Below are 27,528 nucleotides of genomic sequence, written 5' to 3' on the forward strand. Positions count from 1 at the left end.
TAGTATTCTCAAATAAATAAAAGGTTAATCAGGTTTAGAATTGTACTGCTTAGAGTTTCCAATTGACAGGTTTTAGAAGGCTGATAACTCCAAGTGGTTCAGAACACAGCTTCCTGCCGAGTCCAGAATATGACAGCCAGAACTGCCTCTCTCCTCCTCTTGCACTACTCCATTGGCTTCCTAAACACAAGAGAATGACATTCAAGATCTGTTGCATAGTACACAAATCACTGAATGGCAGAGGACCTAGTTATCTGACAGAAAAACTCATTCTATACCTAACGAGCAGATGTTTGCGATCGGGAAAAAAATCTCTTATCATTACACCTAGTTTTAGGAAAACAAGCTACAGGGTATATCATTCTCTGACCTTGCTCAACTTTACTACAATCATCTACCCTCTCACCATCGGAATTGCACCGATCACCTTCACTTTAGAAATCTTCTCAAAAATGAGCATTTCAGAGACTAACACTGCTTACCTGCGGTTCACAGTAGCACATAAATACCTCTTCCGGGGTGATTCATGTGCTTTACAATTTATATTAACATAACATGACAAAACAATGGCTAACTAGCATGATTCATGTCAGATAAAAAAGTTTTGAGAGAGAAGCAACTTCATTAAAGCCAGAAAGAAACCACTATTATCAACATTGAACGAAAGTAGCAAAGGCGATTTTGTGACTATTTCAACAGTACCAGAAAGTTTCAGACGGACCCCATTCATCATGACCGAAAACTCATTCAGCAAAGTATGGCTTAATTTGCAAAAAGAATAAATCAGTGCAGGTGTTCAAAGTGTTTCTTAGGAGGCCGGCACCTACTTCCTCTACAGTGTTTTACCCTATTTCTTCCTTTGACGTGGCCGACTTTCACCATTATAGAGGGCCACTTCTGTCACTGGCATCACCTAATCCCACCACTGGCATTGCAGACTGACTGTAAAGACAGTGCCCCAAGACTTCCGTGCTCTCACTGCCCCTCTGGCTAGTTCTACGTTTGGTTGAGTCTCTCCTGAAATCTGTCTCTTTGTAAAATCAAGGGAAGCAGATGAGTTCAACATAAATAGTACAAAACCTACCAAAAAGTCAACTTAAGATTTTTTTCTAGAAAGGCTTCTTGTTTCTGCTAATCACCTAATGGGTGTATTCATCACTTTGTAACAATGAAGCATCTCAAAGAATCGAAGACAAAGCATTAACCTTGAATGTAAAAATAGGCAAATGGATTAATATCCAGTGGCTGAATTCCACATATAACACCAGAAATCCGGAGATGAATGCCAGCTTTCTTGCTTGACAAAATTGTTTGATCTGATTTCATTGCGGTAGGTCTTCCCTTGCAACACCTATGGTTTTTAATGCTGCATCAAATTTACAAAATCATGTGAACTTGGGACAGCTCCAAAATCTTACTCCTCCCCAGAGCAGGCGTAATGAGGAGAAAATGTTTCATTTCTCCTGGTTTTTTCCTCTCTCTGTGTGTGCTGCATGATGCTGCACACATGGAATGAGGAAAATGCATCCATGGATTGTTTTTATGCAGGAAGGTACCCCTTCCTTAAGAAAAATGTCCCTACCAACAATGAAGACACACTTGCACAGATGCATGGGTGCCTGCATTGGCGCTGGGCTCCAAATTTTCCGCAACTTTGCGATCCGCAAATCTCGCGAAATTGCAGAAAAATCCGGAAATCTGCGAGCGGGACAAATTTTTTTCATTTACAAAATGGTTACAAAATAATTAACTTCAACTTGGGCACCTGCTGTAACGCTGTAAGTGCTTCCTGAGCGGCACCTCATTTCCTACTTGCAACTATTCTCTGACCCTGCCCCTGACCCTCGAAGCAGGGTCAGAGAATAGTTACAAGTATGGCATGATGCTCCTGTCACAAAAATTAAACCTCAACAGGAAGCACTGACAGATAAATAAAGCAGGTGCCCGAGTTAAAGCTCAAATTCGTTAACGTTTTAATCAGCCCAAAACATTAGTGTACACGGTCGAGGCTGGGCAAGTGTGCTTTAACCCCATCCCTGCCGTCGGAAATTAGCTGTAATACTCGAGGGAGGTCTTTGCATCCATGAGTTTCTCGAGCACGATCCCCTTGTAGATCCTGTGGCCAGGAGGCTGCTTTCTCCTCACCTGCTGCCTTGCTCACTCTCTGACCCTTTACACAAAAGGCACGTGCACACGCATAGAAGCCCTGCACCACACACTAGCAGTATCAAACGTTTTCCCGTTTTTTCCCAACTATGATGGACAGCTCACTCAAGGGACCTCGGCGCCTCTTGGCGCGGTGGCAAAGTTACAGGCACACATGGTCAGTGGGGACAAATCTTCTGGCCCTTTACGCAGTTGCAGTGTAGGAAAAGCACTATACATTTACACAACGAGGTAGCACTTACTGATTAGCCAGTAGAAAGTACTCCAGTTAAGTATGGTGAAAACCGCAAACAAATCAGCGATTTCGCTGGAAAATCCGCGAATTTGTGGATTTTTTTGCGATTTTGCGCAAATTCGCAGACCGCAGATCCGCAAAATTCGCCCATACTTAGTGCTGGCACTGAATGAAAGGACATGCACTGTATCTGATAAATATGGTGCATTCCTGCCCTTTCAAATTGCCATAAGGCAGCACAGCAAAAAGACTTGCCCCGCAACATTTTTTTGTAAATAAGAGCCCCAGTTTTGAATTTTGAATACTATTTACCATATTTGTACCTGGACATTTAGGGTTTCATTTACAATGATTTGGCATAGGGGAGAGCTGCAAGTGTTTTTGCTGCACTGCCCGGTACCAAATTGTAAAGGCAGGAATGCACCGTATTTACAAGATATGGTGCATTCCTTTCCTTTCACCCGGCTCAAAATATATTATATATAATACCAATGCTGGCACCCTTACACCATGTCTGCGTTGGTGGCAGGATTATCTTTAAGCAGTAAGAGCATGGGTTTTGCTTGGGATCACCCACCCTAACACCTCCTTGATGCAGAGTAAGGCAACACAGCGACTTGCACTGTATTGCCTTACACAATATCTACGAGGCCATGAAAAGCCATCTAAAGTGGCTTTACATGGCCTCTTAGATTTGGCTCTGCACTCTGCACCACCAGAGAATCTTAAAAAGTGATGCTCAGGCGGCGCAAGGGTCTTGTAAAGAAGCACACAATCAACATGCAAGCCAAATATTTTCATGGATTATTTTGTGTTATGGCTTCCTATAATACCAATCCATTGCCGCATTTTACTATTTTTTTTTTTGTCCTTATTTGCCTTTAACCCACTTGAAAAGGAGCCAACTTCCTTTCGTAACCCTACTGAACAAGGTCCGGAGACTTTGATAGATCAAAAAGTCAGACCAGGGTATGCTCAGTATGCGGGAGGAATGTCAAGGGGTGAGGATAGGTTTTTTACTCCATCTCGGTCTTTGTAGACCTGACGGACCATATCGGTGACCTGGGGAGCCCAAACAGAGGTCCAAGGAGTAACCAAGAAAGGCATAATCATAGGACCCGGAAAAAAAAAACGGGCTCACTATCTTCACTGTATCAATAATTCCCAGAAAGCGATCTTATTCTTCCTGCAGGATCTAGCCATGTACATCTTGGATACTTCGTATAACGAGGTCACCCATTCTGAGTGAGTTGGTGCTACTGAATCCACCCAATACTTCCATATGTGTCTCCTAGCCATTAAAATTGCATAAAACAGTAGAGATCTAGCGGGGCCCGTGATGTGGTCATTGAGGCCAAAGATGATTAGCAGCAGACTGATATCCAGTGATACCTTCAGAATGGACTCAACAGTCTTCTTCACATTTTCCCAGAAGGGGCAAATAGAGGAGAAATCTATGAATATATGCACGTCTGATGCTTCAGGCAACCCGCATTTGTTACAGACTTTCCCTATCTGTAATTTTGATAACTTGAGTGGGGAAATATACTCTCTATGAGCTGTGAACAGATGGTTTCGCTTCAACCAGGCAGGTTTAACTATTCTGTGCAGGATACTAAATGACTCCATCCAGACCAAATCCCACTGAACCTCCATCAACTCTCCCCATAACTCTTCTGGTAGTTTAAAGACACCATCAATTTCCTCCTCTATTGCCCAACACCACACTTAGATCTCTTTTTTACTCACCAGCCTCCCCACTAGTTGTTCTTCCAATTTACTGGTCTTCCCAAAAGCTATATTATGGCTAGCCTGGGCCTGGGCCCAGCTTTTATTCTGAATATACCTAAATCTGTAAAGGCCAGACCCCACTCTCTCTCGTAGATCTTCCCAGAGAAGTAGGGATCCCTCATTCATCAAAACACCCCACATTGTGATCCCATGGTCTCTCACTGGTTTAATCAGACTGTCCTGAAAGCATGCGGGTGTGCCTGGGGAATCCCACAGAGGTGCTAATCTGGAAAAATAGCTGAGCCACACTATTCTTCTTATTGTGGTCCAGTTTTTGACCATTGAATGGAGAACCATTAATTTAACTTTTTTGAAAAGATTTTGGTCACCAAATTTGAACATAAACCCTTCCTCCGGTAGCCCTGCCCCCCCTTAACATCGCCATAAAAATCTCTACCCCAATGTACTGGTGGGCATTTTCAGCAACATCCTTAAATGTGAGAACGCATAGTATTGAAAGTCAGGTAAGGCCAATCCGCCTTTATCCCTCTTCCGCCTAAGCTTCTTCCAAGCCAGCCTCGTTGATCTATAATGTCAAATAAAGGAGCTTATCTCTTGTTAGCATTTCTCTATCTGGAGTTTATCGAAAGACAGCGGGATGGTGTTAAAAAGAAAAGTGATCTTAGGCAAGATTGACATTTTTACTAGATTGATCCTCCCAAAGATGGATAAGGGGAGGTGAGCCCACGATTCCATCTGCTTTTGGCAGTCTTTAAAGGCTCAATCAAGATTGTATTCTGGGATTTTGTCAACCTCCTGTGTAATGGTAATCACTAAATATCGCATAGTAGAGCCAATTTGGAGTTGGATGTATTTTATATTCCATGCCAAGATTTCAGTTTTACTGGCATTAATTTCATAGCCCGAGACTTGGACAAATTCCTCCACACTTTTAATGACTGTAGAAAAGGCAGACTCCAGGTCGGCTGTTAGGATAAGTATGTCATCTGCATACAGGGCCACCCGCCTATCCCACTCTCCAAATTTAAAAGAAGTGATGTTATTATCTTCCCTAAGTACCTGTGCGAATAGTTCAATGTACAGGTTAAAGAGCAGCAGGAAGAGCAGGCAGCCCTGTCCCCCTGGTGATTTTAACTATATCAGTCAACATTCCATTAACTAGTAGTCTAGCTGTTGGGGCCTTATATAGCAGTCCTATGGCGTGACAGAATGTATCCTCCCGACAGGTATGCCCAATTTACCCTGCCGAAGGCTTTAGTTGCGTCGAGGATTAAAACAACCAGAGGGAGTGTATAAGTAAAGGCAATATCTATTGCGCCTACTAAGTCATAAGTAAGATCTGCTAATTGGCGCCCTTTGACAAAGCCCTTTTGGTCTGGATGGATAATACTATCAACCACCCCCCGAGCCTATTTGACAGTATAGCCGCAAAATAATTATAATCATTATTGAGGAGTGAAATTGGGCGGTAAGACCCACAATTAGTCGGTCTTTACCGGGTTTCAAGATAAGTACGACAGTATCCTCACTCCACGAGCTAGGGGGATTTTCTCCCTTCAGAAGAATGCTGTTATAAACTTTGACGAGTACTGGAATAATAATCTCTTTAAGAGAACGATATAACTCCCCCGGAAGCCCATCAGGGCCGGACGCCTTCCCTCTTTTTGACTGGTCAATTACCCTTCTCACTTCCTCTTCTGTTATTTCATGATGAATGAATGAATGAAATTAAATGTATAAAGCGCATGGCTGCCCGAAAGCGTCCCAGCGCTAACAGAAAATAGAACAAAAAGCAAACTGAGGATGAAACCAATAATTAGGAGTCCTTGGGAAAAACAATAGTTTTAAGTGCCTTTCGAAACTTAAGATGGCAGGGTTCTGCGCGAATCCAATTGGGGAGGGAGTTCCAATTTTTTTCTGCATTTAAGGAAAAACTGGACCCCCTGTGCGTGCCTTCATAACTCTGGGGACCCTTGCAAGATTACCACGGTCCAACCGGAGAGCCCGGGATGATTTATATGGGCATATCAGGCTCCTGAGAATCGGAGGTCCCTTGCCCTGCAGAGCCCTTTGGGTGACGCATAGCGCTTTAAAGATGACTCTTTCGCGTATTGGCAGTCAATGGAGTGCACTCAGGGCCGGTCTGGCCGAAGATCTTCTTGACGTACCTGCAAGCATCCTGGCTGCTGCATTCTGCACCCGTTGAAGAATGTTAAAGGTGGCTTCAGGGGCTGCCAGAAACAGGGCATTACTATAGTCAAGCCTCGATAGTATTAACCCCTGAATCAGAAGTGTCCTGGACTGGGGAGGCAAGAGAGGGAGAACTTTCCGCACTGACCGGACTAGTCCGAAGCAGGTCCCTGGCACTTTCTGTGCATGTGTCTTAAAAGTCAGATCGGGCTCAAGCCACACCCCTAGGCTTTTAATTTTGTCTTTTGGTATGGGCAGCTCACCTAGGCAGGAGGGCCAGGCGGCTTTAGGTAAAGATGTAAGATGATGACCGAGGAGCATAATCTCTGTTTTCGCTCCATTGAGTTTGAGCCGCGAACTGGACATCCAGGAAAATATCTCAACAAGGCAGGCGGAGAGATTATCCAAACATCCTTCTTGTTGCGTTAGCGAGATGACTAGTTGGGTGTCGTCCGCATAGGTGACTGTTTTAATCCCAAAGGGGGTGACTACTTCCTCCAGCGGGGCCATATAAACGTTGAACAAAGTAGGGCTCAATGAAGAGCCCTGAGGTACACCACACTGGAGGGGGGTAGATTTAGACAGCAGACCACCTTCCCAGACTCTGAAAGAGTGGTTATTCAGAAAGGATGTAAGCCACTTAAGGGCCGTTCCTGCAACGCCCAGTTTGGCGAGACAGTGAGTTAGAATTTTATGATCCACCGTATCAAATGCAGCGCTTAGATCCAGGAGGATCATAACAGCGGATCCTCCTGAATCTAAGATGCACCTTGCCTCTTCTAGATCTGATTTTTTCTCATCTGAGATGGTCGGTAGAATGACCTTCTCCAGCCACCTTTTCCTTTTTATCGCTATCATCAGTGATCAATTCATTATAAATATCTTGGAAGAAAACCCGAAAAGCCATCCCAATATCTAGGCTGGAGGAGCGAGATGGTAGCTCGTCTCCTACCTTAATCTCTTTTATTTGATTGCGGACCTTGTCTGATTTTACTTTCCAGGCAAGTAATTTACCAGCCCCTACGCCTAATTCGAAATGGGAGAATTTACTTGCCTCCCATCTACGAGAAATTCTCTCTTGGAGGATATCCTCCATCTGTTTTTTAAGCAAGTCTATTTTTTCCGGCTCTTCTTTTGGATTTATTCCTATTTGAGTGATCAATGTATTCTCTATTTCCTTCATTTCTGCCTCTAGCCCCATAGTAGATTCCCTAAATTTCCGTTTTCTGAAGGTAGCTCTGTTAGTAATGCAGCCTCTCCAGGAAGCTTTCAAAGAGTTCCAGACAACAGAAATACTGGAAGTATCTGAATTCACTTCCCAAAAATATCTAGTTTCAGAGAGGAAATAGTTGACTTTATCTTCCTCCAGCAAAATGGTTCGATCAAAACACCAAGATCTAATCTGCTGTTGCTGTGTAAAAGTACAGCATAAAAGAATAGCTGAATGGTCCGAGAGATGTGACGGCAAGTACTCAATATCTTTCACTAGATCCTTAAGATTGAAACTGATCAAAGCATAGTCAATTCTAGAGTTATGTTTATATTTAAAGTTTCTGAAAGAAACTACCAATTGACCGCCCACCCGTTCCCTCCATATATCAGAGAGACCAATCTGGTCCATTATTATAAAGAGCAACTGCAGAGATTTAGAAGGGACTACTGCCCTCGAATTTGGCGATTTGTCGAGCTTAGGGTTCAACACTATATTAAAGTTGCCCATCCAAATTACAGGATCTGGGAAGTCAAAAAGATGGCGTTGTATGGTATTTAGACAAGAGGGAACGTCCTGATTCGGACCGTAGTAACCGACTAGACATAGAAATATACCTCCTAAAGATATCCTCAAAATAAGCCTTCTGCCACTTTTATCTTCCCTATAATCCAATAGTTGGGCTTTAGCTTGTGTTTTTAATAGAAACAGCACCCCTCTAATATTTGTCATCTGATCAGTACAGATTAAAAGATCTACCCATTTCTGATTTTTTTAAATATCTTTAGTCTCTGATTTCAGAAGATGAGTTTCCTGGATGACAATGACCTACACCGGAGAGTATCGTAAATATTGTAAAATTCTAGCTCTTCTATACCTCGTGCGCAGGCCATTGACATCCTCTGTGGATCCGTATATCGAGACCAAAGTAAACTTTAGCCCCTTAAATACTAATTCCAATATGACCCACCTACCCCACTGATCCTCGATCTTCCTAGTCACTACACAATCCCTCCCTCTGCCCAAAATAGCTACTCCTCTTGTCTTAGAGCCTTGCTTTGTATGAGCTAATAAAGTAAACCCTAATTGTTCCAGCAGATAGCCCTTCCCTCCCTCAACATGCGTTTCTTATAGACATACAACATCAAGCTTCAATGTTTTCAGCATCGCCGACACCCAAAGCCTTTTCTGCACATCATTCAGCCCACAAACATTAATTGATGCATTACGACAGTTCATTCAAATATGTCAAATGGTTGTTCTAACTTTCTTGCCGACTTTACATTTAAAAAAGAGAAGCTGTGTTGTAGGTGCTTTTGTAAGTGCTGAGCATGCCCCATTTCTCCTTTTTCCCCTAATTCCCTTCCCACCCCACTCCCCTGAGCCCTTCCTCCCCAGTGCCCCCCCCCACGGGCAAATAGGTCACTATGACCTATATGTGGACGCTTGGAATGCCGCTGTCGCCTTCTCCTCCCTCCTTAACATACTAAACACCAAAAAAGAAAGAAAAAAAGTGATCCTCCCCTGACATTCACCATTTTGCAACTGCTGTGACCTTTATAAATGGACGCTACTATCGGACTTTTTTTTTATTTATTAGCGCACTATATTTCTCAGCTTCCCTTTTCCCTGAACCCCAGCACTTCCACCGTGTACTCCTTTGCCTTACTCTCTGAAAAGAAGAATTAAACCTGCCCTTTGGAAATCACTTTCAATTTGGCTGGGTACAACAAGTAGGCCTCAGACCCCAGGGCCTGTAGGGGAGCAATAAGCTGTCTCAGTCTCCACCTACGCTCGACCGTGACATGGCAAAAATTGGGCCTAGCAAAGAAAGTGACATTGTTAAAAGAGCACTTGGCTTCTGGCTTTGCTTTCTCTAAAATTAGCTTTCTCAACAAAACATTGCCTACAAATACGAGGATAGCTCTAGGTCTACCCTCTTGTGGCCCGGACTGTCCTCTTTTAATTGTGAAGGGGAATCTGTGTGCCCTCTGAATTTCTATATCCCGCTGCCATGAAGATAGCTCCAGGAAGGCCCTTTTTAATAAGCTCACAACAAACAGTCTGGCATCTTGCCCTTCCAGTCCCTCAGCCACTCCCAAAAGTCTGATATTATTGCGACATTGACGATTTTCTTAGTCCTCCATCTTCCACTGCACATCCTCTGCCATTTTCTGCTGATCTTGTTTAAAAGTCTGGAAGCTATGAAAGTCGTCCTCTAGCTTCCCTGTCCTCTCTTTATTTTTTATTTTTTATTTAGTCACTTGTAGAGCGGGAACAGCTACCCCCAACGGGGGTGTCCCGGCGCTGACAGCGTGAGTAGTCCAAGAGGGTTAAGCAGGAGATTCCAACCTGCTAGATCTGGGAGAAAAACCAGGTTTTAAGTTTCCTGCGAAAAGCAACCTCGGATGAAAGGAGTCTGAGTTCTACTGGGAGGGCATTCCACAATCTGGAAGTGGCTACAGCAAATGCCCTGCCGCCTGTGCGAGATAGACGAAAACGTGGGCAGAACATCAGCCCAAGATGATTGGATCTAAGATCCCTTGTAGCTAAAGATCGCATGATTCGGAGCCTTAGGTATGCCGGACCACGACTATTGAGGGCTCTGAACGCAAGGACCAAGGCCTTGAACTGGATACGGAATCTCACAGGTAGCCAGTGGAGTTTGGCCAGATGTGGTGAGATCGAGTGGCGGTATGGGATGTTGCAAATCAGCCGGGCCGCAGAATTCTGTACTAATTGCAGTTGATTAATGAGATATGCCGGGGCGCCAACATATAGACTATTAGAATAGTCCAGATGGTATGTGATTAGGGCTTGTACTACTGTTCTACGGGAATCAAAAGGTAAAAAAGGAATGATTTTTTTGATCATTCTGAGTTTTCCAAAGCAAGCAGATGACATCTTATTAATTTGGGTCTTACAAGACAGTGCTGTGTCAAACTGAAAACCCAGGTTGCGGGCGGCTTGCACCGGCACAGGGGGGGATTGAGTTGAGGTGGCGATTTTTGGTTAAAAAATAGCACCTCAGTCTTGTCAGTATTCAATTTTAAATTGTTGGTAGATATCCATGAGGCGATGTTAACCAGACAATGGCGGAAGTCTGCCATGGAGCTGTCAGAGTGATCCCTAAAGGAAAACACAAGCTGAGTGTCGTCAGCATGGAAGATCACTCTGACGCCCCATGCCTCGACTAACTCCGCCAGAGGCCTCAGGTAAACGTTAAATAAGAGAGGACTGAGGGCAGATCCCTGCGGAACCCCCCATCTCAAAGTTTTTTCAGATGAAACAAAGGGTGCGAGGGAGACCTGTTGAGATCTATTTGACAGAAAAGATTTCACCCAAGCCAGGGGAATTCCACCAACACCAACCTCCTGTAAGCGAATCAGTAGAGTGTCGTGCGAGATGGTATCAAATGCAGCGGATAGGTCGAGGAGGACTAACATGGTCTCCTCGCCCCTATCCACACACTCGCGGATAAATTCAGACACTTCCAGCAAAGCTGATTCAGTGCTAAAATCAGGCCTAAATCCTGACTGAGTGTCATGAAGGAGGTGATTGGTTTCTAGATATTCAGAGAGCTGCTCCTGAACCGCTTTCTCCAACACGTTCGCTGGCTTAGGGAGCAGTGAAATGGGGCGGTAGTTGTTGAAACATGATGGATCAGCACCAGTTTTTTTTAGAATGGGAATCAGTAGTGCCGGTTTCCATAGAGAGGGGAAAAAGCCAGACTCCATAGAAGAATTCCAAATATCTAGAAGGGGTTTAATCAGTAAAGGTGCTAAGCTGCTCAAGACATGAGCTGGGGCAGGATCCAAAGGAGAGCCAGATTTACATTTCAAGTACAGAGATAGAGCATGGTCTTCCGTCAGTGGCCTAAATGAAGTAAATACTTCCGCACAATTGATGGTCTGGGCTGGCGATACAGCGGAAGAGTTAAGCTGGATGTTTTCTGTGATCTTGTTTATTTTCTCATGGAAAAAGTCAGAAAGACCTTCACTGAGTGCTTGGCTTGGGGTGATAGGGGAGGCCATTGCAGAAGAATTAGCAAAGTCCTTGACAATATTAAAAGGGCCTTAGTAGAGTTTTCTGCTCTTTGAATTTTATCTGCAAAGTACTGTTTCATAGTCAGACGTTTCAGTTTGTGGAAATCTTTTAGCGCAGATCTGTAGCGGGCTTTGGCTGCTGGGTCATAATCCCGCGCCACCTTCGCTCTAGTTTCTTACAATTGCTTCTATTTTCTCGCAGTGACTGAGTAAACCAAGGGGCCGGGGGTTTAGATCTCAAAGAAGAGAGGTTTTTCAAAGGGGCAATCTGCTCGATAGCTTCAAGAAGATTTTTATTAAATGAGGCTACACGATCATTAAGATCGTTAACTTGGGGAGGCCAAAGTGGGGTTAAATCCCTGTTCCAGGGCAGGGTAAGTAACTTTGTGCCAGTTTCTGCCCTTGTCTCTGCAAGTAGTTTCTATCCTAGCTGACTTGGATATAGACACCTCAAACGGGATTAGATGATGATCAGTCCACGTTAAGGGCACAGACGAAAGGACTTTAAGGCCAGGAAGATTTGTAAAGATCAGATCGAGGGTGTGACCAGAAGAATGGGTAGGACCGCTCACTTTTTGAGATAGGTTCAAACCTTGCATAGCGTCGAGAAGGTTTTTAGCAGACAGACAGTCAAGCAAATCAACATGGTGATTAAAATCCCCCAGCACAATAAAATCAGAGTGTTTAAGGAAGAGATCAGCCGTAGCGGCTATTAACGAATTCAAAGCCGGCTGATGGGAACGCGGGGGATTATACACCAGCAGTCCTGAAAATATAGCAGCAGAAGACTCAGTGATGGAGAAGTAGAGAGCCTCAATAGGTTCGATGTTAGACCCACCTGGGTAACCCTCTCCGCGACCTCGTCGTAAAGTTTATTCATCTTTCTTAGGGTATTCTGTATCTTTCTTGCCCCTTGCTTTGCCCTCCGGCTCTCAACTCTGGTCTGGCCTCACTTTGCATAGATTCGAGGGTGTTAAATAACTGGTCCATTGAGACCAGTTGGGGTGACAGATGGGGAGAGACTTGGCCCACAGAAAGAAGTAGGGCGCCATCCTGCTCTTGATAAGTCTGTGAGGTGGCTGATTAGTCCCACATTAGCTTTTTAGAGGGGTCCAAGGGGCTGCCTGGGGGATTGGGTTTTCTCCCGGATAAACATTTCTTTTTCTGTGTGCTCTTAGGAGCTGTGGAGCTACTCCCTATATCAGTAAACTCCCATGAGCTCCCCTCCTCAGAGCCAAAAGATTCTGAGTCTTCATTGACCGAGTAAAAGCGGTCGGGTGAGGTAGCGCCACCGCCAGCCCCAATCTCACAAAGTCTGACTTGATCTACTCCTAGCTGCCAAAACTGTCAGGTCCGGGTTGCTCCCCCATGTACCCCTCGCACCACTGCCACCTCCGCTTTGTTCCCCCTCAGCCCCCTCAGAGCCTAGTGATTCGCCTATTGTGTCTCTGTCAGATCCTTTAGCTAAGCCTCTACCACCGCTCTGCTCGAGAAGTCAGCCTCTGGCCGCCTTGTTACTCACGATGCCCCCCAAACCAGGATCCACCGACAAATCCTCTGAACTGCTCACCAGCCTTTGCGCCGGATTCTGTTCTGACGCCGACGCCATCGCCTGCTCCAGTTGCTTAGTTACCGGTGAGTCAGCGTCCACGAGGACGTTCTGCAGTTCAGGATCCTTTCTGCCATTCCTCGCGTTACCGGAAGCCACAGCAATATCTGCAGGTTTGTTAGCGAAACTTTCTTCCATTGTGGGCTTCTGAATTGTAGTTTCTTTTGGCTTTGGTTTAGGCTGTCTAGATCGAGTGGGGGCGTTATCGCGGGGGGCGCCGGGGGTTGGCACTGCTTCATTACCAGTCTGCGTCTCTCCTGATTTTTTCCCCAATGTCTTTTTTGTCACGCTTGTGATATTGCCCTTCTGGGTGCCCGAGCCGGTTGTTGCCTTCGACTCAATCTTGCTCTTATCTCTGCAAGCTGCATCTTTCTGCACCACCCCTTCTTTAGCCGCGTTCGCTTTCGATATGCGCGGTGGCATACTGAAGGTTCCTTTGATGATCAGCGCGATGAGGACCGTTATCCTTTCCTGGGCTTGGTAGAGAGTCTTTTTAACTAACTCGCCGGTATGCTGCAACTAGGATGCTAAATTCAAACCGCTGGGATTGCCGTTTAGGACCACAAGAATCCGATCTCATTGCCGTAGGAGGAATCACTTTCCCTTAAAGAAGTTGTGGAGAGGAGGAGGAGTGAGGTGCGACTATTCACTACAGTCCATCAGCGGCCATCTTGCCTTCATGAAGATTGCCCTGGTGATATTTAAATTGTATGACATAACTCAGGATTACCTCCATGCCTGGCCTGTGGGACAAGCTACAGCTCATTTTAATACTTGATGTTTTTTAATGACTGCAGCAGATGGAAGAACAAAGGAGTGCCCACCAGCAACCACCGGCTCAATTTAAGCACTCATTCTACCTTTAGCTAATATAGAATTGGATTTCAAGCAGCTACTTGAAGCCCTACCCAACTAAGGCTAAATGCCTCCTCTTTGTTAACGATTTACAAAAAGGGGGTGGTGATGAACAGAGTGTCTGAGTTAAACAGACCACTCTTACCCAGTCCAAAGATCAGGGCTTGATCCATCACCGTTATTTATCTCACTGCCCCATCCCAGCTCAGAACCTGGCTATATGCAAATCAGTCTGTCCCTGGCCCAGTGCATCATGGGAACAGGGCAGACTAAACTACCAAGCCAATTCTTCACCAGAAAGGAGACAAGCTACCGGGGACCGGTTTCTGGCATTTCAGCCTTCTTCGGCCCGGCTTGCTTGAATCCTGATGGAGCAGTGAGAAAGGGACTCATGTCTGAGTATACCCTGCCACACCTATAGTGGCCAAAAACGATTTACAAAAAGGGGGTGGTGATGAACAGAGTGTCTGAGTTAAACAGACCACTCTTACCCAGTCCAAAGATCAGGGCTTGATCCATCACCGTTATTTATCTCACTGCCCCATCCCAGCTCAGAACCTGGCTATATGCAAATCAGTCTGTCCCTGGCCCAGTGCATCATGGGAACAGGGCAGACTAAACTACCAAGCCAATTCTTCACCAGAAAGGAGACAAGCTACCGGGGACCGGTTTCTGGCATTTCAGCCTTCTTCGGCCCGGCTTGCTTGAATCCTGATGGAGCAGTGAGAAAGGGACTCATGTCTGAGTATACCCTGCCACACCTATAGTGGCCAAAAACGATTTACAAAAAGGGGGTGGTGATGAACAGAGTGTCTGAGTTAAACAGACCACTCTTACCCAGTCCAAAGATCAGGGCTTGATCCATCACCGTTATTTATCTCACTGCCCCATCCCAGCTCAGAACCTGGCTATATGCAAATCAGTCTGTCCCTGGCCCAGTGCATCATGGGAACAGGGCAGACTAAACTACCAAGCCAATTCTTCACCAGAAAGGAGACAAGCTACCGGGGACCGGTTTCTGGCATTTCAGCCTTCTTCGGCCCGGCTTGCTTGAATCCTGATGGAGCAGTGAGAAAGGGACTCATGTCTGAGTATACCCTGCCACACCTATAGTGGCCAAAAACGATTTACAAAAAGGGGGTGGTGATGAACAGAGTGTCTGAGTTAAACAGACCACTCTTACCCAGTCCAAAGATCAGGGCTTGATCCATCACCGTTATTTATCTCACTGCCCCATCCCAGCTCAGAACCTGGCTATATGCAAATCAGTCTGTCCCTGGCCCAGTGCATCATGGGAACAGGGCAGACTAAACTACCAAGCCAATTCTTCACCAGAAAGGAGACAAGCTACCGGGGACCGGTTTCTGGCATTTCAGCCTTCTTCGGCCCGGCTTGCTTGAATCCTGATGGAGCAGTGAGAAAGGGACTCATGTCTGAGTATACCCTGCCACACCTATAGTGGCCAAAAACGATTTACAAAAAGGGGGTGGTGATGAACAGAGTGTCTGAGTTAAACAGACCACTCTTACCCAGTCCAAAGATCAGGGCTTGATCCATCACCGTTATTTATCTCACTGCCCCATCCCAGCTCAGAACCTGGCTATATGCAAATCAGTCTGTCCCTGGCCCAGTGCATCATGGGAACAGGGCAGACTAAACTACCAAGCCAATTCTTCACCAGAAAGGAGACAAGCTACCGGGGACCGGTTTCTGGCATTTCAGCCTTCTTCGGCCCGGCTTGCTTGAATCCTGATGGAGCAGTGAGAAAGGGACTCATGTCTGAGTATACCCTGCCACACCTATAGTGGCCAAAAACGATTTACAAAAAGGGGGTGGTGATGAACAGAGTGTCTGAGTTAAACAGACCACTCTTACCCAGTCCAAAGATCAGGGCTTGATCCCTCACCGTTATTTATCTCACTGCCCCATCCCAGCTCAGAACCTGGCTATATGCAAATCAGTCTGTCCCTGGCCCAGTGCATCATGGGAACAGGGCAGACTAAACTACCAAGCCAATTCTTCACCAGAAAGGAGACAAGCTACCGGGGACCGGTTTCTGGCATTTCAGCCTTCTTCGGCCCGGCTTGCTTGAATCCTGATGGAGCAGTGAGAAAGGGACTCATGTCTGAGTATACCCTGCCACACCTATAGTGGCCAAAAACGATTTACAAAAAGGGGGTGGTGATGAACAGAGTGTCTGAGTTAAACAGACCACTCTTACCCAGTCCAAAGATCAGGGCTTGATCCATCACCGTTATTTATCTCACTGCCCCGTCCCAGCTCAGAACCTGGCTATATGCAAATCAGTCTGTCCCTGGCCCAGTGCATCATGGGAACAGGGCAGACTAAACTACCAAGCCAATTCTTCACCAGAAAGGAGACAAGCTACCAGGGACCGGTTTCTGGCATTTCAGCCTTCTTCGGCCCGGCTTGCTTGAATCCTGATGGAGTAGTGAGAAAGGGACTCATGTCTGAGTATACCCTGCCACACCTATAGTGGCCAAAAACGATTTACAAAAAGGGGGTGGTGATGAACAGAGTGTCTGAGTTAAACAGACCACTCTTACCCAGTCCAAAGATCAGGGCTTGATCCATCACCGTTATTTATCTCACTGCCCCATCCCAGCTCAGAACCTGGCTATATGCAAATCAGTCTGTCCCTGGCCCAGTGCATCATGGGAACAGGGCAGACTAAACTACCAAGCCAATTCTTCACCAGAAAGGAGACAAGCTACCGGGGACCGGTTTCTGGCATTTCATCCTTCTTCGGCCCGGCTTGCTTGAATCCTGATGGAGCAGTGAGAAAGGGACTCATGTCTGAGTATACCCTGCCACACCTATAGTGGCCAAAAACGATTTACAAAAAGGGGGTGGTGATGAACAGAGTGTCTGAGTTAAACAGACCACTCTTACCCAGTCCAAAGATCAGGGCTTGATCCATCACCGTTATTTATCTCACTGCCCCATCCCAGCTCAGAACCTGGCTATATGCAAATCAGTCTGTCCCTGGCCCAGTGCATCATGGGAACAGGGCAGACTAAACTACCAAGCCAATTCTTCACCAGAAAGGAGACAAGCTACCGGGGACCGGTTTCTGGCATTTCAGCCTTCTTCGGCCCGGCTTGCTTGAATCCTGATGGAGCAGTGAGTGGTTTGCCCTGTTCCCATCATGCACTGGGACAGGAACAGACTAATTTGCATACAGCCAGGTTCTGAAACTGGGATGGTGCAGTGAGCTAAAAAACGGTGTTGGATCTAGCCCTGATCTCTTGACTGGGTGAGAGCTTTCTGCTTAATTCAGAGACTCTGTCCCTCACCACCCCTTGTTGTAAATATTTTTGTCCACCCTAAGCGTGGAAGGGTATTCTCAGATGTGAGACCCTTGCTCATTGCACCATCAGGATTCAAGCAAACCGGGCCGAAGACGGCTGTAATGCCAGAAACTGGTCCCCGGGAGCTTGTTTCCTTCCCAGTGTAAGAATTGGCTTTTGTAGTTTGGTTTGCCCTGTTCCCATCATGCACTGGGACAGGAACAGACTAATTTGCATACAGCCAGGTTCTGAAACTGGGATGGTGCAGTGAGCTAAAAAACGGTGTTGGATCTAGCCCTGATCTCTTGACTGGGTGAGAGCTTTCTGCTTAATTCAGAGACTCTGTCCCTCACCACCCCTTGTTGTAAATATTTTTGTCCACCCTAAGCGTGGAAGGGTATTCTCAGATGTGAGACCCTTGCTCATTGCACCATCAGGATTCAAGCAAACCGGGCCGAAGACGGCTGTAATGCCAGAAACCGGTCCCCGGGAGCTTGTTTCCTTCCCAGTGTAAGAATTGGCTTTTGTAGTTTGGTTTGCCCTGTTCCCATCATGCACTGGGACAGGAACAGACTAATTTGCATACAGCCAGGTTCTGAAACTGGGATGGTGCAGTGAGCTAAAAAACGGTGTTGGATCTAGCCCTGATCTCTTGACTGGGTGAGAGCTTTCTGCTTAATTCAGAGACTCTGTCCCTCACCACCCCTTGTTGTAAATATTTTTGTCCACCCTAAGCGTGGAAGGGTATTCTCAGATGTGAGACCCTTGCTCATTGCACCATCAGGATTCAAGCAAACCGGGCCGAAGACGGCTGTAATGCCAGAAACCGGTCCCCGGGAGCTTGTTTCCTTCCCAGTGTAAGAATTGGCTTTTGTAGTTTGGTTTGCCCTGTTCCCATCATGCACTGGGACAGGAACAGACTAATTTGCATACAGCCAGGTTCTGAAACTGGGATGGTGCAGTGAGCTAAAAAACGGTGTTGGATCTAGCCCTGATCTCTTGACTGGGTGAGAGCTTTCTGCTTAATTCAGAGACTCTGTCCCTCACCACCCCTTGTTGTAAATATTTTTGTCCACCCTAAGCGTGGAAGGGTATTCTCAGATGTGAGACCCTTGCTCATTGCACCATCAGGATTCAAGCAAACCGGGCCGAAGACGGCTGTAATGCCAGAAACCGGTCCCCGGGAGCTTGTTTCCTTCCCAGTGTAAGAATTGGCTTTTGTAGTTTGGTTTGCCCTGTTCCCATCATGCACTGGGACAGGAACAGACTAATTTGCATACAGCCAGGTTCTGAAACTGGGATGGTGCAGTGAGCTAAAAAACGGTGTTGGATCTAGCCCTGATCTCTTGACTGGGTGAGAGCTTTCTGCTTAATTCAGAGACTCTGTCCCTCACCACCCCTTGTTGTAAATATTTTTGTCCACCCTAAGCGTGGAAGGGTATTCTCAGATGTGAGACCCTTGCTCATTGCACCATCAGGATTCAAGCAAACCGGGCCGAAGACGGCTGTAATGCCAGAAACCGGTCCCCGGGAGCTTGTTTCCTTCCCAGTGTAAGAATTGGCTTTTGTAGTTTGGTTTGCCCTGTTCCCATCATGCACTGGGACAGGAACAGACTAGTTTGCATACAGCCAGGTTCTGAAACTGGGATGGTGCAGTGAGCTAAAAAACGGTGTTGGATCTAGCCCTGATCTCTTGACTGGGTGAGAGCTTTCTGCTTAATTCAGAGACTCTGTCCCTTACCACCCCTTGTTGTAAATATCCTCTTTGTTAACAGCATCTAACAGCCACAAATTCACACTTAGCTAGCCAACATGCACGCCGATGGAGTTATCCCATAGCTGACAACCTCAATTCACTCATAATCACAATCTGCACAGACCTGAGCATGTCACAACAAAATACAAGAAAGACTGGTATCAGCTCTCCCTTTTGTGAAAAGTGAAATTCTCCCTACTCATCACTGACTTCAGAATTCCTCTTTTAAGAAAAATTGAGGCAATGCTCTGCTCAATAGACTCACAGTCACCAAATTAGTTTTGCAAAGCATCGTAAATGTTGCAGAATGTTTCATCAAGAATTTTTAAAACACAATCACAATGAAGAAGCTACATTGCCCCTGTCTATACTTCCATTATCTTCAAGACTAGATGCACTATCTGCAAGGCCATCCAGAAAGAACACCACTGAATATTTGATCAAGAAATTAAACACCACTGGAAGACAGTTAAACACTAGGATTGTGGACATTGTCAACTAGAGATAAAGAGATGCAAGGCTGAACAGATCAAAATGCAGATTAAATGGGAATGCTGAGAGCTCCATTGAAGACAACGGAACAGCAGTGGCCTACATTAACTGGTACAGGCCCACTGCTTTCAACATTTCAGTGTCCTAATTCACAGCCGCTGACTGTCTCTTTACCCTGCCTCTTGAAATATATCAGTTAGGAAGAGCAAAAAGAAATATTGGGGCTATGCAGGAGGACACAGGCAGCCTTCACTCTTACCTCCTTCTGTAACTCAGTGATACTAGGGCTCAGATGGAGGGGGGGTGAATGCTGCTCAGCTCCCATGCCTCCCTGGCTTGGCTGAACAACAAAAAGCAGTTCAGGCAAGCCAGGGAGAAACAGGGGCTGACTTCAGCCTTTTTTCACAACTCTTGCTGTGACCTTAACCCACTCTAGAATGGTTATAATGAGGGACTTCAATTTAAGGGACAACGGAAGTCTGGGCAGTCATTTGAGAGATTTGAGGAACACCTGACTAAACCTCAATCTACACCAACTGGTTCAGCAACCCACTCATCAAGGGGGACACATTGTAGATCTTTTGTTTGCTACACAGACTGAGACAGAGGTGATAGACATATTACCACAAAGCTGGACAGACCACTACCTAGTCCACTTTAACATCAAGGTTCGCAGTTCTGTGAATAATGATGACTACCCGGTGACAAAAAGAAGGGGAAGAGAAAGGGCCAAATTAGGAAGAAATAAGACTTTGCAGATCTTTACGAATGTAAAACTTTTTTCCCATTCCCTCTCTGTAGAGGAGAATTACCAAATATTTTGTAATCACATAGCCAGTACTCTGGATCCAATATTCCCTGTAAAAAGCCTTAAAAATAGGAAGAGAGCCTCAGCCCCCTGGTAGAATGAGGAACTGAAATCACTGCGTTTAACATGCAAGAAAGCCGAGAGAAAATGGGGGAAGACTTATTCAGACCTAGATAAGAAAGATTTTAAATCAGTTCTGGGTAAACACAAGGAGGCTATTGTTAAGTCCTGATCAAACTTGTATGCCCACTCTATTTTACAAGCTCCTAACAGCACTAAAGCTCTTTTTAAAATCTTTAAGGACCTCTCTTGTCCAACCGGTATGAGTAATAAGGTAGCTGCTTCGCAAGAACTGTGCGAGGAGATTGCAGCTCATTTTAAAGACAAAATTGCTAAAATTGTCGGAGACCTACATCCTAATAATACCAGCGAGTAGGACGATTCAAACCAGAGGCCGGATGAAGTGGTCCTGTTCAACACCTCCCTGGACACATTTCTAGTCCTCACGGATGACTCCTTTAACATTCTGGCTAATAGTGTGTCCTCTGGTTTCCCACTTGACCCTCTTCCACACAAAATCTGGAAAACTATCGGTCAAGAAACCTTTCCTTGGCTACAACAGATCTGCAGCCAATCCTTGGAAGTAGGAATAGCCCCAGAGGCGTGGAAGCAGGCAGTTGTGACACCTCTCCTGAAAAAACCCTCGCTAAGCCATAAGACACCAGCGAATTTCAGACCCATTTCCCTTTTGCTTTATCCAATTAAAATCTTGGAAAAAGCAGTTAGCAAAAGTCTCTCATGCTATCTGGAAGATAACCATCTGCTTGACAGGGACCAATTTGGGTTTCGCCCAGGTGATGGTACCGAGACTGCTCTGGCTACAGTATTAGACAACCAACGGATGCGCGATGACAGTGGGAATGACACCATTCTAGTATTACTCGATATGTCAGCCGCATTCGATACAGTGAGCCATGCAATACTGGTGGAAAGGCTGGAGAGGATAGGGGTGTCAGGATGGGCCTTACAATGGCTATGGTCCTACCTATCACGAAGACAACATATGGTGATTATGACACCTTTCACCTCCAGTAAGTCTCCAGTCCATCATGGGGTACTGCAGGGCTCTGCTATTAGTCCCATTCTCTTTAATATCTACTTACAGCCCTTAATACCCATTACTAAATCCTTTGGTATTGACCTGGTCAACTACGCTGACGACACTCAACTGGTGTTTTCCCTGGAGGGGAAGCAAGCCGTATCCATGGATACGTTCCAGGAGTGTATGTGTCAGACTGCTAGATGGCTTAGGAGAAACTCTCTACAATTCAACGGGGGGAAACGGAGGTGGTGTACTTGCCCATGACCAGATTGTCCCAACATCTACCTCTGGAGTTCAGGCTCACTCCAGAGGAGGAGCCTCTGGTCCCAGTTAAATTGGTGCGCAATCTGGGTGTCTTGATGGACGGTAACCTCCAAATGGAGTCGCAGGCCAACAAAACTGTTGGCGTGTGCCTCTCCTTAATGCGCATGCTACGACAGATCCTCCTGCTACTCCCTAAAGACTTGCGCTCCCTTATAGTGAAAACATAGCGCTGAGTAGGCTGGACTACAGCAACTAACTGTATTTGGGAGCACTGCAATATATCTTCCAGGGGTTGCAGAGAGTCTATGGCAGCAAAGATGGTGTTAAACAGGCAACGTAAGTCCTCCACAATGTTGGCTTTGAGAGACCTTCATTGGTTGCCTATTAAGGAGAGGGTACATTTTAAATCACTCTGCATTGCCTACAGAGCAGTACACGACTTGGGTCCTGTCCCACTGCAAAAGAAGTTCACCTGGTACAATCCCAAAAGGCAGCTCCGCTCCTCTAGCGCATACTTGCTGACAGCCACCAGATTTAGGCGCTCCAGGATGGGGGGGAGGACTTTCAGTGTGGTAGCCGCTCACTTATGGAACAAGCTGCCCCAGAATATCAGACAAGCCAACTCTCTGGCCGAGTTCAGATAGAGCCTGAAAACTTGGCTCTTTCCTAGGATTGATCCTTAGTCCTGTTCCTGCTGCTATCCCAGTCTGTGTTTAGGTTGGTCTATTTTCAGTCTGAGCGCCAGGATACCCGTAGGGTGGCAGCTGCGCTATACAAGAATCTAATTCAATTCAATTAAATTCAACTTTCTAAATCTAACAGCTGTGGCCCTCTGCTTGACTGTAGAACATTCACAGCAACAGCTGTGAACAAGCGGTTTAGTGCTGAGGGTTTTTTAACCCCCTCGGGCTCTGCAAGGCCTTTGTTTTACTAATTAGAACATTGTGCACTGATGGGGCGAGATGTTCTAAAAGTTTTATACCCTGACCTAGCTGGGCTAAACCGGCCATTAAAGTCAAGCTCTCCTGTTAAATGACCTTTTCTTAGGCTTGGTCCTTTATTGCTGGAGCTGGCATTTAATGGCCGGTATAGCCTGTTTCGGTAAGCTATAAAGCTATATTAAGAACTGCAAGAAAGAACTGATTAAAAGACAAGGTTTGTCAATCCACAAATCTATGAAATAGAGCAGCATCCTCACTGATGTCAGAATTACTGAAAGAAACTGAAGAAGCAGTTCCTCAAGGACCAATCAGAATCCTACATAATATCTACCTGTGGTTCATGATCTTGAGTTGCATATTGAGCGCGAGTCCCCTCTCCAGTGCTCCAATGCTTCTAATCAAATTTTGTACTATATAAATACAGCTGCACATATACATACCAGATGTACAATTTAAATATGAAAAGGCAATAAAACATGAAGGCCAATGCTCCTGTTCTGTTCAGTTAAAAGTAAATAATTAAAAAGTGCCGAGTACGAAAAATAAACTATGACAACATGAATGTAAAAAAAGCAAGCAAGCCGGGCTGAAGACTGCTGGAATGCCAGAAACCGGTCCTCGGTAGCTTGTTTCCGGTCCAGGGAAGGCATGGCTTGGCAGTTCGGGCTGGACTGTTCCCATGAGGCTCAGGGTCAGACTGATTTGCATATGGCCATGTCTAAACTGGGGTGGCAGAGTGGGCTAAAGAACGGTGATGGATTAAACCCAGATCAGTTGACTGGGGGTGAGTGCTTGTAATGTCAACGCTCCGTCCATCATTTCATTTGGTTTTTCTACATTTCTGCTCTCTTCAGGTGGCGCAATACGGTGCAGTATCTTTGCTTGCTGCGCTGTGTTGGGCCACTTCTTTCGAAATATGTCCCTTAGTAACTGGTTTACCAAGAAAGTATCAAATATCCACCCATAGAAGTACTCCTTGAATGGATACGAATTCACCACTCTTTAGATTTTACAAACATTGATAGTAATAATACCTTGAAAACCTATACCAGTGCCAGGTTTCCAGGCATACCACTTACAATCAAACACCCAAAAGGTGATGGAACGAATGCTTGCAATAATCCAAACTATTGTTTTTTGGCCACTGTGCCTCTTACGAAAGAGGGCCTAATTTAGGAATAAAAGTTGAAATGGTGATGGAAGACTTTACTGACTTTACTCCGCCTACCAAATTTAGAGATACCTGCAAGCCCAGCATACATTTGATGGAAACGCTGTCAAGGTGGCTCCTATCAGTGAATGAAAAGTTTAACCAATGGCAGCATTAAAAATAATGCCTAGCCACCACATTTTTCCAATTTTATTATTTTTCAAAAACAAACTCCCAAAGGAAGTATATAATGACCCCCACATCAGTTTTCTTCCATTGCATGTTTTTTTATTTTTTTATTTCCCCACCACCAGGATATACCTAGCTGTGCTAGATAGTAAAACAAAAGAAGCAATCAGACCATGCACCCTAAATAGGGATGGGTGGAGGCTTACTTTTACACGGACAAAGTAAATTTCACTGTCTAAAACCTGCAGTCCACCCGAATCAAAATGGGGCCAGTGGAAGAGGCCAACCTAATGCAAATCAGTACTGGAAACAGTCCACCCCGAACCTTGGTCACCACACACATTCACCCTGTGGCCCACTGCTTTATTAGTTGGAAGATTTGGTTTCACCCTTCCCACCCCGAATGTCTCTAACTAAGTTACCCTCACTGGGGTCACTGAGTGGCCGAGCTGTGCTTCTCCCCAAAGCCCCTCCCCTATCTGAATGCCGCTTGCATCTGTGTGCACATGCAGGTCGCAGGCACATATCAATCAAAACCAAATCAACATTTCACCCCTCTCTCTGAGTTTGCTAAACTGTGAATTGTTAAGGTGGTTAAAAATGTACATCTTTTAGTAAAGCATCAGGTGATCATTTATCTCACGGTTTACAATCCATAAATATCAGTATTATCACACACAAGAATACCAGTGCCAGCATTTCTAGTACTGTAATGAGCACAGGAACATTTCAATAAAGGTTCGATAAAAATGTGAATGATTAGAAATTTCTACAACAAGTTAAAAAAGGAAATTGATGATAAAGAAGCATAGGATAGACCAATTGTATGTTGTTCATATTCAAGATAAAGATTTTCATTGCAGTGCACGTTTCATTGCCATGATGTGCATTCTAAAAATGAATGTAAACATACGCTACGAAAACGTATGTTTTGCAGATGGCTTAAGTGTCTCAAGGGCAATACAATTTATTTGAACTTTATCTTTCACATATATTATTGGATTACTGCTTCCAAGCAACATGGGGGTAATATATGCCCGTCGACTTCCAGTCTGCGTGCATTCCAGAATTTGAGCTGATAGTTGCAGGCGGTGGGCACCAAGGGATTGGGATTTATTTTACACACAGAGATAAGGGAGGAAGACGGAGGAGGCAAATAGTGTGACAATGGGAGAAAGCAGAGAAGAAAAATAATAGTCAGGACTGAGATCAATAGACCAAAAGAGATAGGCGTTGGATGAAAGAGGCATACGGCAGGGTCAAAAGTAGCCAGCCTATGTATTCATCAACCCCTCAGGCAGGGAGTAGCAAAGATGCCATGGGCCAGGTACCAGCAAGCGAAATAGCCCCCTTGTCGGGGTAGTAAAACAGCAATTATTAGGGTTCACTGCCCCCTCAGGGCTCTGGGCCCCGGTGCACTGCACCTGCTGCACCAATGGTAGCTATGCCCCTGTCCTCTTGAGGACAGGGGCTATGACAAGGGGGCTATTTCCCTTGCTGGCACCTGGCCCATGGCATCTTAGCTACTCCCCTGCCTGAGGGGTTGATGAATACATAGGCTGGCTACTTTTGACCCTGCCTTATGCCTCTTTCATCCAACGCCTATCTCTTTTGGTCTATTGATCTCAGTCCTGACTATTATTTTTCTTCTCTGCTTTCTCCCATTGTCACACTATTTGCCTCCTCCGTCTTCCTCCCTTATCTCTGTGTGTAAAATAAATCCCAATCCCTTGGTGCCCACCGCCTGCAACTATCAGCTCAAATTCTGGAATGCACGCAGACTGGAAGTCGAGGGGCATATATTACCCCCATGTTGCTTGGAAGCAGTAATCCAATAATATATGTGAAAGATAAAGTTCAAATAAATTGTATTGCCCTTGAGACACTTAAGCCATCTGCAATACATACGTTTTCGTAGCGTATGCCCTCAAGAGGACAGGGGGCAGGCTGGTAATTTGTTTTAGACACTACATGGTTATAATTTACAAAGTGAAATAGATTTCTGACTCCTTTACCCAATCGTGCTGTGAAACCTTGACATTTTGAATTTTACTTAAAAAATGTGGTAGAGGAAAGTGAATTGTTTACCTCTACGAAGGTTTTCTGTGGTCTCCTGAGGTCTATCAGATGTAGGTTTCCAATCAGTGGGAGAGGTCTTGGCCCAGGTGGAAAATTATTGGCGATGCTCCTCTTCCAGGCATCGGTAGTGCTTTTAACACTAATAAAGATAAACAAAATAATCAAAAGAACTATAATAAATCCCGTCAGATACATTTCTCCTGGGGCGGTAGAGGCCCTATCGAAAATACATAAAAATAAGGCAGCTGTGTCGGTGTATCTATTTATATTCTTTCACCTGGAAATAATTAATTCATTTCACTAGGCTTCCAGCCTTCCTCCTCCTTTAAGCTCTGGTGCAGAAACTCCAGTGACAGTAAATGCTGTCTCATTATTAAAAAAAAAAAAAATGAAGGGCATGCGATGGCTGAAAAATGTTGTTTTGTATGTGCAAAAGTTCATGTACTTACAGTACAATAGGTAGATGTTGCAGGTAACGGTTTGGAACACATCGAACACCTGCCATTTAGTTCCACAGCTAATGCTATACTTGTCATTGGTCTCAACAAAGCTGTGTTTATTATGCTTTTCAAATGTTCATCATACTGGTAAACTACTTGTCAATACAGTAAAAGTTTTTAAAAGAAGAGGTGCTTTTAGTGAAATTGAACAGAGTCCACGACTCACAATGTGGGTAGATATGGGGTACAGCCTGCACAATACCATGACTAAGGATTTCATATTGGAAGGGCTATATTGGATTAGCTTTCATTTCTTAGACGTTCTTTTGGCGCAACGTGCCATAGCATGTTTATAAGGCCGCGTAATGCCACTGCCTGAAAGGGGATTTCCATGGGTGTTTCTGTGAGTGTTGGCAGCCAACAGCCTCGGAACCAGACACATTCCTGGATTTACGAGGAATCGTATATCTAGGACACCTGAGAATGCGTCAGAATGTAACGCTACGCGAGGGTGTTAGAAATGTTTTAATTTCCTCCTTGTGCATTCCCTTTTCTATATGTGCTGCATTCTGCAGCACACATAGAAAGAGGAATTCATCTGAATTGATTGATTTTGTGCAGGAAGGTCTCCCTTCCTGCACAAAATCAATCTGCCCCACAACTCAGGCACGCTTGCACCAGGGTGCAAGGGTGCCTGCGTTGGCACGCCTTGTACCCCAAAACCCATACCTACCCCTGAACTCTAAAATACCCCTGTACCCCAAAACCCAAACCTAGCCCTGAACCCTAAAAATACCCCTGCACCCCAACACCCAAACCTAGCCCAGAACCCTTAAAATACCCCTGTACCCCAAAACCCAAACCTAGCCCTGAACCCCAAAACCCAAACCTATCCCTGAACCCTAAAAATACCCCTGTACCCCATGACCCAAA

At 45.3% G+C, this 27,528-nt stretch overlaps 1 protein-coding gene across 1 annotated transcript in view; it reads right to left on the minus strand.

The window, feature by feature from the left end:
- Positions 1 to 26,368, minus strand: part of LOC147706981 (cytochrome P450 2K1-like) — a 318,269-nt gene extending 291,901 nt beyond the window's left edge. Inside the window, exon 1 of the mRNA XM_086926209.1 lies at positions 26,165 to 26,368. Coding sequence (XP_086782335.1) covers positions 26,165 to 26,350 — 186 coding nt within the window. The 5' untranslated portion in view covers positions 26,351 to 26,368. The remainder of the gene's footprint in view (positions 1 to 26,164) is intronic.
- Positions 26,369 to 27,528: the final 1,160 nt, after the last annotated feature.

Source organism: Lissotriton vulgaris, chromosome 6 (genome assembly GCF_964263255.1).
Source record: "Lissotriton vulgaris chromosome 6, aLisVul1.2, whole genome shotgun sequence".
Classification (NCBI taxonomy): domain Eukaryota; kingdom Metazoa; phylum Chordata; class Amphibia; order Caudata; family Salamandridae; genus Lissotriton; species Lissotriton vulgaris.